This window comes from Fusarium pseudograminearum, chromosome 2 (genome assembly GCF_000303195.2).
Source record: "Fusarium pseudograminearum CS3096 chromosome 2, whole genome shotgun sequence".
Lineage (NCBI taxonomy): Eukaryota > Fungi > Ascomycota > Sordariomycetes > Hypocreales > Nectriaceae > Fusarium > Fusarium pseudograminearum.
Window position 1 is genome coordinate 1,922,555 of NC_031952.1, and position 10,785 is coordinate 1,933,339.

The window sequence follows — 10,785 nt, forward strand, 5'->3', positions numbered from 1 at the left end:
TATTATTTCGATGAGACCGTTTATGCGTGGCTGGAAGGTTGGATATTCAGCTGATTGACAGGTAATCAGACCGTTAGTCCAAGCCACTCACCCATCCACCACGTCCATCCTCACTTGAGGGAGAGAGAAAATCAGATTGTCCAGCATTGGTCTTGACAGGGAACCCCATTTTCTTATTCGCCAATAAGCAATCGTTCCAAAAGACTGAGAGAAAGTGTTTCTCTTCTGCTATCCCTTGCTGCTGACCTGACCACCATGACGCAGAGGGAACCCGACGCTTTGACAACCAACCTCTCAAAGATTGAGACAGACATATCAAACATCAACAATTAATACAATCCTGGTCTTTTTCACTTTATTTTTGTTACGTTGCACGTACCTTGCATATGAAGGGGTATGAGATACAGCAATTACGGATACAGCTCGTGCCCTTGCAGGAAAATGCTATGTGTGCAATATTCGGGTCACCAGTGGGTCGGTGATGTAGCTACTTCAGCTGGTGTAAGCCAAGTTCATGTTGCTTTTGCAATGAGATTTCGCATTGGCAATATATTTGACGGTTCGGCGTATCATTTTATGACTCTGCTGATCTAATAACTATGTCACTTCTATTCTCTCATTTTTCTATCAGTACGAGTTATCGCGCTGGTATAAAATTGGATGCCTCACCGCACCTCCGCTGCTGTGTGACTCGTGTTACTCTCACCCTAAGCTCTCTCCCCTGTTCGAAGCACACAATCTGTCAATCTCAAACAAACATCGATTAGTTAAGTTGATAACAAACACTAGTATCTGAAACGGCCAACATGACACTTTGAACTCGTAGTCGAGCCTCCCAACACTCACCAAAACCATGAGAGGAAGCCGAGCTGATTGTCTAGGTAAGCTGTTTAGGTGGTTGGTAATGTCTCAGGCCCCTGTCAATCATGGGTGGGAACTACTAGTCTGGGGTAAGACGGACGTCATTGTTTTCTCAATTAAGAGGACTAGTGTAGCGAGCTTTATAAACCAAGGTGAACATCTGAACACAAGTCTTTTAAGATACAAACAAATCAAGAGTAGCCTGTACAATTGGTAGCCTCACTGACGACCTACAACAGTATCCACCTAGGCTAAATCCATATTCATCATTCTCTAAATGAAGGTGTGATTGTGACAGCCCAAGCCGTCAGCCATTGACTCTCATGGTGAGCTTGCTACCGACGGGCCGTATGATTTAAGCCCGAACAGGTCTAGCCAAACTTTGCGCTGGCCTTGTTCGTTGCCCGTGCAGTGACAACACAGCAGTCGCAAGACATCCCATTAGCATCCCATGGGAACCCGACTTTTCTCTGTGTGCCCAACATTTTCCTCTCTCCTTCACTCATAAGAACCTCCGAGACCTCTCTCTTGGTGCTTCTATAACATTGGCAACTTTGCTTCACTTTTTTTGCTTCTAGTGGTAAGTCGTTCTCTTCCCGGTCATCCACCACCTTCCTTGTCATCTTTAAGACAACCAGCGTTGGTGGGGCGCGGAGGCTGGGAACACTTAGTGCCTTTATTACTATCATTACCAGCCTCTTCAAAGAACCCAACCTCGTGAAAAGAGTCTTCATAGTCCAACCATATCTCATATTTTCTCTTTAGCCTGCAGCATGCCTTTGCTATTTTCTCTCTAGAATCCTGTTTCATGCTATCAATTGGCCCTGAGACGAAGAGTGAGTGTGGAGAGTGGGAACAAGTCGGTCTGCATCTGCAAGCCAAGTTTACCTATACCCTCCCTCCCAATATCAGAACCAAACAGGAAACAAGTCAAGTCTAGTCGACCTGCCCAAACCAGCATGAACTTCCAAAACCTCAACTTCGACTTTGTGGAAGGATCTCGTATGTGACACTACACCCTCTTTTTCCTCAAACATCTGATTTTGGACACCACACATCTGCTACACAATCTGCATCTACATCTGCATCTGCGTCTGCGTCTGCGTCTACACCTGCACATACACCCATCACACCTCCAACTACTACACCTTCATTCACTGTCGGTGTCGCTGACCGGCAAACCCTCACAGGCCAAGGCCCTCCAAAGAGACAAACTCCAGGCCAGCAATCAATTGACGACGACGATCAATCGCAGCCAATCCTTCATCCTTACTATGATCTTAGACAGCGTGTAGGCCGCAACTCAACCAACCCTTCAGCATCGCCACCTGGTGCTCTCTTCTTCGCTCCTTCGCCTCCCTCACTACCTCCATCCAAGGTCACTGCCTCATCAGCTGAGATTTACGGTCCCGAACGACTCTTCGGCTCTGAACTTCCTGGAGGCTTTGCAGCGCCTACACCGCCAACACAAACACATTACACTGCTCCGCCTAGGCCTCGATCAGCTCGCAGTGCTCGGGCTGCACCGCCTACTTCTGTTGCTCTCGCAAGTCCTCCTGCGGCTGTTCGTCCTACATCTGTACGCTTCGACGAGGCACAACTGGCCATGTTCGCCGCCGAGAACTCAGCTCGCATGGCGAGCATCAAGGATGAATTGACGATAGCCGCTGGCAAAGTCACTCCTGGTGTCGACGATACGCCTTATATTCAGTATGCTCTCGAAGCACTTACCAGAAATCACGGTGGTCCTTCTACCGCGCGATTCCCCTCTGGTTCATCAAATGACTATGAGGATGATTACGCGCAACCAAGACGGTATGCCAACGACGAGATGGGACACCATCAATTGAGACGCCCGGAGCCCGCTTACGTTGAAGATCGTTTACCAGAACCGATCGAAACACGCGCGCCCCAAGAAGAGAACCCTACCGAGATGTTCCACGCCGCGCCAGCGGCTCGTCACGAAGTGCGAAATCCTCCTAAACCACCGACTCCCTCAAGCCAATCTGAACAAGACCAATTCGCCCAACGGGAAAAGGCTCGTCCTCGATCCATCCCCGTCGACCGAGCGCATCCTCCTCTCACATTTAAACCCGCCATTATTCGACCAATCTCTCTAAGCATCTTTGCTGTACTGTGTCTGCTCATGATCGCCGCTCTCATCTTCTGCGCTGTCTACTCACAGAAAGAATTCGGATTCACCCCGTATCCTGGAAGTATATATAGCGGCCAATACTTCTTGTTTCGCATCATGCCTCAAATTTTCGCCGCCATTGTCCTCCTTTACGCGCAATCGGTTGTCGCTGCTTCAATGCGAACACTCCCATTCGCGGCCATGGCCGATGCTGAGCCCCGAGCACGATACCTTGCACTTTTCCGAAGATTGTATCCTCTAACTTTCTTGTTACCGTCGCTGACAGGCCCTTGGCAATTTCAATTCTTCAGTGTTTGCACATGGCTCGCCAACTTCACCATTCCTCTCATGAGTACTGCCTTCTCTTGCATCTATCAAGATGGCAACTGGGTTTGGGCTGCAGTTCAGGGTATCGCTTGGACGCTTGTCGCAATCTATATTCTGTTGCTCATTGCAACCATCTTGCTGATGCTGTACTGGTCTAAGCGGTGGACAGGCCTCATGTGGGATATCCGATCTCTGGGGCATCTTCTTCCACTACTGAGCCAGAGCAACACCACCAAAAGCTATGAGGGCGTCGATGTGGTTCAAAGAAGCTCCTTGTTTCAGGCTCAACTCCGGGATCGCCATCTCGACCGACTCGGATACTGGCAGATGGATGGTCCACAAGGTGGCATGTGGTACGGCATCGGTTCTGTTGGCGAAGATTTCCAAGGCGACCGCAGTACTTACAAAATCATTCCCAAGAAGGCCAGCTACAACATCTCACCTGCTTCATCCCGTGATGATCTTGAGGCCGAGGTCCGCTATGCGCATTATAGGTACTTGCACATTGCTCTACGCACTCCCGTCATTCTCGGCTCGGTCGTCTTCATGACTCTTTTCATTCTGGCCATTCTTGTGGTTTCTTTCTTGCCACAGACCAGGCTGGATCAGGGTTATTTCCCTCAAGTCCCAGCAAGGCCCAATGGCGGATCTTTCTCTGCGGCCAACTTCCTCTACGCCTTTGTCCCTTCGGTTTTGGGCATGATCATGTTCCTACTCTTCCAAAGCGTCGACCATGCTCTGCGGGTTCACCAACCTTGGGCAGAACTATCCAGGTCATCTGGCTCAATCGCATCCAAGTCCATCCTCGTCGACTACGCCGCCTGCCTTCCGTTCCAATGTACTTGGAACGCTCTTCGCAACGGCCATTGGCGAGTTGCAGTGATGTCTTTCATGGCCACCGTCTTCATTTTTATCCCCATCCTCGCTGGTGGCCTTTTTATGGCCCTCACCAACTTCCGCGGCCAAGTCAAGATGTTTCCCAACATGCCTGTCTTCGGCGTACTACTTGCCTTTTTGTTCCTCTACCTTGGCTGCCTCACTCTGATGCTGCCTCGTCGTCAAGCTCTCCGCATTCCCCATCCTGTCAACTGTCTCGCAGAGCTCATCGCCCTGTGCACAGCTGAGGACACAGTTCATGACGAAGCCTTCTTAGCTGTCCGTGACACCGCAGACCTCAAATCACGTTTGGGCCTCGACCGTCCCAACTCTCGTGAGCAATCGAGATGGTACTTTGGCGTTGCAGCAGGCCGCGACGAGCGTCGCTTGAGCGTTCGCCCCATGCAAAAGTTTACCGAGAAGATGAGATCGACAAGGTCTCTGTAATAACGATCAGACGCACGATTTATTTTGTAATTTGTTGTACAGGGGGGTTGACAAGACTGTGTGTTATCTGACGATACGAATTTATCATGAGAATGAAGTTGCGAGTTTTGTTTTGGCTTTTAGATGCCTGTGGCTTTTGCTAGTTTTGGATACTCTCAGCGTTTTCTGTTTACACTCACATACATTGGTTGCATTGTTTTTGGCTTTTGGGATTTTGGCGTTTTGGAAAGAATGAATGGACACCTGATGCTCACATGCTAGACCATGGTTTGTTTATGTATGGTGACGAGAAGGAATATTTACGACAGGAGGAATGAACCTAATGGAATGCTACATATGTTGTTGGGGGTTTGGGGAATTTCGGCACCATTTGGATAAAAAGTTGTGTCTCAGTTACTATTAGACTGTCTGTGTTATGTGCCTGGCTCGATCTAGAACGACTCAATAGGATGAATTTATGAAGAGGAGAGACTGTCGAGGCCCTTGACTCAAGAACTTGCTTATTGTCAGACACGATACAGGCCATGACATGTCTTCGACGTGTGTAGTATATGTGATTATCATCACAGGTAACATCCGCTGGTGGTTGGCTGAGACATTGCCAACCTCAACAAGGCATTGATTCATATCAGCACTAAGAGGCACATGACAATCATGTTAAGGAACAACCAATTTCATGATGTCATCATTGAACTAATCCAGTAATATCTTCAAGCGTGTGCATAGAATTTGGTAATAAATCGTTAAGTCTTCTCGCTGTCTTTTCCCTTTTTGGAACTCCCAGCTCAAACAAGGAATGTTCTTTCATGAGAACATGTATCCCTTCGGTCTGTGCACCTACACTCCAAGCCTTTGTTCTCAGGTTCAAGACTAGCCATTTTCTTGGCCCGCTCCGATTTTGGCATCATGTGCTTTTGTTCTTTGAGCAGATGCCACATAACAAAGGAAAGAATAAAACGAGCAGATTGTTCGCAGAGCATTCGCTCGACCTCGAGCTTTAGGGAGTGTTTTTCCAGTACTCCGTGCTGGCGTGATCCATAAGAAAAGTCGTTTTGATAGTCATGTTACGTCTAGTAACGTCGATACGTAAGGTGGAAAATTCCACTCAATCATAAAGAGGGTAAATATGTCGTGAGCAGTCGTAGAGACATTCGTAGTTGGTGTCATATACAAGAATTTTGGAAGAACGAAAGAATGTGGGGGAAAAAAAATGAACAAACAAAGGTAGGATAAGTCTCAACCTCGACTGCGTCGTCCTAGCATTCGTCCTAGCATATCATTTTGTCGCTTGCGGGGCGATGAAGGGGCAGTTCGTTGACCTGATTTACGTTGGTCACTTGCCGACCGACGATGAAACCAGAATGAACGGCTCCCAGATCCAGTATCAGAGTCATCATCGTACTCGAACACCGAGTGGGGCTCCGCTTCCGGAGCCTCTTCCGCCTCCGGTGGTGGCCTTGGCGGTAGAGGCCGCATGTAAGGGAGAGACTTCTTTGAGGGCATGACAGAAGCGGGAGGCTGGGAGCTTGTAGAACAAAGACGTTGGGCATGATTGCGTGAGGCGGTTTCAAAGTAGGAATCACGTTCTGGAGGTGTTGGAAGTCGTGTCTCTTGCGCCGTTGTTGGGCGACTGTCCTTTGGTGTAATGAAATGAGGCGAGTCTTGGGTAACAGCAAAATGTGCAACAAGGGGTGAGTTCTGAAGAGAGCGGAAAACGTAAACTTCTTCGTGCGGGCGAGGTGGTCGTTGAGGCTTTTGCTTCACATCTCGAGAGCATTGCCATGATGGAGCTTGTGGTGCAGTTCGAGGTGGCAGAGGGAGTGGTTTTGGGAAGGGGGAATAGGTTGTTGCCGGCTTTCGATTTTGGTTGCGAGAGTTTCCAGAAAGAGGCCATGCCTTGGCACGGTACTCCTCTGCTTGCTTTTGCCATCTTTGCTGTTGTTGCTTCAGTTCCAGATGCTTTTGGCGTTGTTGTTGTTGTTGGGTGATTGGAATCGGGGCCGGATATTGCTTCCTAGGTTGAAGTTCAAGCTTGGTAGATTTGCTTGGAAGCCAGAAGCTGTCCCATAGCTCCGCGCCATGGGCATGGTACTGATAGTCATCGTCCAGAGAGACTTCTGAGTCCGTTCGGTCATCGATCAGACTGGGCGAAGACCCCTCGGACCCCAAAGACGCTCTGTCGTCTGAGAAGCGGCTCCGAACATAGTGTGATGGACGTTCCGGTTGCTGAGGGTATGAGTAGTTGGTAATAGGGTAGTACTTGGAAACGAGTTTGAGATCGGCCAGCTTGCTAGAGCGCTCCATGGTGGGCCGTTGAATTGGTAAAACGAAATTAACTTGCAACAATATTGGTATCAAGATGAAGAAACCAGGGATGCAGACGGTATGATATACAAATAGATGTGAAAGCAGAGCTGTCAAAGAGAGGTTGAAACATAAGCGTGGGTCCACCACACCCACTTGAGGCTTTGCATTGCAGGTGTTCTGAATGTTGATAAAGCATGCCCCCTTGGCCTGGAGGGGCATTCCTGGGTAGGGGGCTGCTAAGTCTAGCCATCCCTCCTGTCAGACAACCTCAAGCATTCCGACACTCACATCTTGTTCAAGGGCTTGAGCTAGTTTGGGCTCGGGCCTCGGGGGATTGTTGGCATGCAGCCGCGACTGATCCCTTGCGTCATGCTTTTGGGTGTCGTTTCTCTGTTAGACTTGCAGCCAACATCAAAAGAAATGACTGCAGATGCATGTATATTTGCTTTGCTGCACTTGCGGTTCATCGGAACAGCAAATATCAAGTCTAAAGGGTACCTCTTCCGATGGCAAAAAAGCAACTTTGGAGGTTCAAGAGAAGTATCGGATCCTGGCGCTTTGAGAATACCAAAATAACTCTCCTCGGAAGGAACAAAGAGAAACTATGGACGATGCTACTCACTGCTCGCACACTTGACTTGTTCATGTAAAACAAGAAAGGGCTCCGTGTATCGATGGTATGGCTCGGTCGCGTCTGGATGGCTTCAGCGATTTCGTTAATTCCTCGATCCGAAGCTCCTTGGTGTTATCGTTCAACGCCTACTGCGGTATCCCATGAGCGAACGGGCTGGCTTCCCAAGAATCGGGTCCATAACCCTGAGCCGAGACACGCAGGACTTGTGAGGTTTGATCCCCGGGGAATGGAGGGGATGATACCAGTGATCAGCAGCGAGGCTGGTGTTCAAGGTCTCTCTCTATTTTGGTCGGCCGCTGTGAACTGGACAGTTGAGTCTTTGTTCAAGACGAGAGCCACAACGTTGCCGAGGTCCATGGTTTACATCAAACAACATAAACTCCATCTTCTATTTTTGCACGATAACGACGGCAGTGCGCTGGCTTGCCGTGATACGCGTCTGGGCGCTCTATTCATCGGGGCATCTCAACAGGGCAGATCAGGCTCACATCAGGCATTCAATATGGGGAACAGCAAGACCTGGACCAGCTGTGTGAAATGGAACACGAGTCGAGCTCACTGACACAGACGCGGCCTGTACCGAAACCTCGAGCGAAGAGGCATCCTCCCTGCTTGATTTTCGAGTCCTTTGGGTGGAGGCGTGAGACACTTGTCTCCAATAGCTCGGGAAAACGTCTGATGAGAGCTGTTCGAGTAAGCACAGTGGACCCTGATCCGTAGCAACGTGTTTCTAGTAGAAGAAAACATTCGATTGAATCTAGACGCATAAGCCGGCAAGTCCGCGCGTTATTTCACTCGAAATAAGAAAAGAAACGAAAAGGTAAGAGGTCCAGGTTGGAGAGAATGTCGATGTTGAATGAGGGTGTAGAAAAGAGGCTAAGAGGTAATGAGCAAAAGGCTACCCCTGTCAGGCTCGTAGTGTCCATGTCAGGGCAGTTGTTCAGCCCCATTCATGGCGAAAGTCAACTACCAGGTAGGTGCCCGGCGTTAGCCAGTAAACATCGCCCTGCGTAAGCCTTTTTCAAAAAAACAAAACATTTACCAAAGCTGAGAGGGAGACAAGAGAAAAGAAAACGAGAAAAAATGACAGGTCTATCGGAATAGGTGATACAATGCCCCAACCCTCAGCCTACCCCTGACTTTGGCATTATCAACCTGTCAAGTGTCAAGTCGCAGATCTCTGTGAACCAGGAGATGCAGCTACATCTGCAGCTTCTCTCTGCATTAGTCTGGTTCATGCTGAGCTACTATTGACGCAGGGTCCCTTCCGCCTTGGCAAAAGTTGCCTCTTCCGTACATACACATCCAATAGCCTATACCATGCATATGCATTCTTCTCCCTTGGCTAGCATGGCATTGGTCATTTTTCCGCAGTCGAAAAGTTCGATTCCATGACACAGGGAAATCTTATCGAGTGGGACCTCATGTTTTTGAGCCCTTTGCTTCACCAAGGCAGCTGAGAAAGTCAACGCTCATATGCGTCTTCTAGGGTAGCACCAAGGACAACGATAGCAGCCGACAAATCCCTTGCTCAGTCATTGAACCTAAGACGGCTAGCACCAAAGCTCCCGATAGCTTCGGGCTTTGGTGATCCCTTCCCTCGATAGTTTGGGCAAAGCATGTCTCAAAGAAAGGTCTTGTGTCAGACTGACAACCAATCTTTGGGACTCTTCCGAGACTCAAACTGTTCGATCACAGGCTTTTCCCGATCCTTGATCGGCGATCTGGAGTTTCCATGTCCTTTCTTTTACGCCGGCATCAGTCGTGACGTCAAGTATGGCAGCTCTTAAGCAGGAGGAATGGCGATGGTACTCGACGAGGAGGCGTCTGGTGGTTCTTGCATACGCCTTGCGTGAGCCACATAGTTTCGATCGAAAATGTTTCTGTCACTATCCAGCTGAGATACAGAGGAAGATTGCGCCTGCATCGTGGCTGCATACTGATGCAAACCATGCATATTGTTGAGATCGAGATGAACGAGAGATCTTGGGAAAGTCATGAGCTGACCGCTTTCTTTCATACATGATCTCTTCCTGAACAATCAGCCTCTTGAGGTCTTTGTTATTAGGAGACGTTGAACTTAGTCCTGACGGATGCAAGGTTGTTGATTGTCGAGTCCAGGGACAGGTTGAGCGCTATCTCAGTCCCTGTCGCTTGACTAGCTCTTCGCATTAGTTCCTGATGAGATGGTCAACCATACAGCAGCCCGCTTACTTGTCTACTATCAGAGACCCATCTCAACGATCTCGATACACCAACGTGCAGCCCTAGAGGCGTCCAGTGAAATCACTGCGATGGTGCCTTCAGTTCAATAGCGGCACAGGATATCTCAGGAACATGGTTTCCTGCGTAGGGATGCATTTCATGCGGTGGTTGCAACCACCATGGGATTCTGCTTGATCGCTCGATCATTCGAGACACTATGTGCTTTGCAAGAGCTCTGTATTATAATAAGAAGCGATGGGCTCATTAAACTTGTGGCCCTCATCCATATCTCACCGGCCATGAAATTTCCCTAATCGAGACGAAATGGGAGACCGTCGCAACCTTTACTTCTTTGATTACCATCCATCCTTGAAGATGCTCACGAACTACGAGAAACCAAGCGGCGCCATTCACACGAGTTCATTCCAATTCCCTACCCAACAGCCTACCCGATAGAACCACACAACGCCAGAAGGGGGGTTTCCAGTAAGACACGGCTATTGAGAACCAAACCAACAGCATCTTCCAAGCCATTTGAGAGGCGAGGGCGAGGCATTCAGACAATGGAGTACGGTTTGCCGAGAAGTTACCCTACAGAACTTTAGCGGACCAGCTCAATGGATGTCTTAGGCGGAAGAGAAAGCTGAGTTCCGACTCAAGGGATAGCATGGTGCCAATCCGGAGGGCCTCCGAAGAAACACGTCCAGTAGGGCTCTCTGTGTTTCCGGGACTCGAAAAGCTCTTTCCAATTACCACATGATTCGAAAGAAGGGACATGTTGGAAAAATCAAAAGCTCTCAGCACTTTGCGACACGTTTGGATATACTTGATACAAACGTGGGGCTATGCCAAATTTAGATCGAACAGGCGATCAAGAGACGTCGGTTTTCCATTTAGAGCCGATCCTCAGGGTATCAGAAAAATTGGTCGCTAGAAGCATAAGAGACGAAATTAGTAGATCAGCTTATGCTACTTAGACTATACTCTTTAGGCT

The 10,785-nt window shown here is 48.9% G+C and overlaps 2 protein-coding genes across 2 annotated transcripts; one reads left to right on the plus strand and one right to left on the minus strand.

Moving 5' to 3' along the window:
* Positions 1 to 1,820: 1,820 nt before the first annotated feature.
* Positions 1,821 to 4,645, plus strand: FPSE_06470 (uncharacterized protein; the record flags this gene model as incomplete). The annotated part of the gene is made up of 2 exons (XM_009259588.1): positions 1,821 to 1,863; positions 2,052 to 4,645. The coding sequence occupies 2 exons, from the start codon at positions 1,821 to 1,823 to the stop codon at positions 4,643 to 4,645; spliced, it is 2,637 nt and encodes an 878-aa protein (XP_009257863.1).
* A 1,236-nt stretch (positions 4,646 to 5,881) lies between these two features.
* On the minus strand, positions 5,882 to 6,949 carry FPSE_06471 (uncharacterized protein; the record flags this gene model as incomplete). Its single annotated transcript, XM_009259589.1, has 1 exon — positions 5,882 to 6,949. One exon carries the CDS (start codon positions 6,947 to 6,949, stop codon positions 5,882 to 5,884), a length of 1,068 nt encoding a protein of 355 aa, XP_009257864.1.
* Positions 6,950 to 10,785: the final 3,836 nt, after the last annotated feature.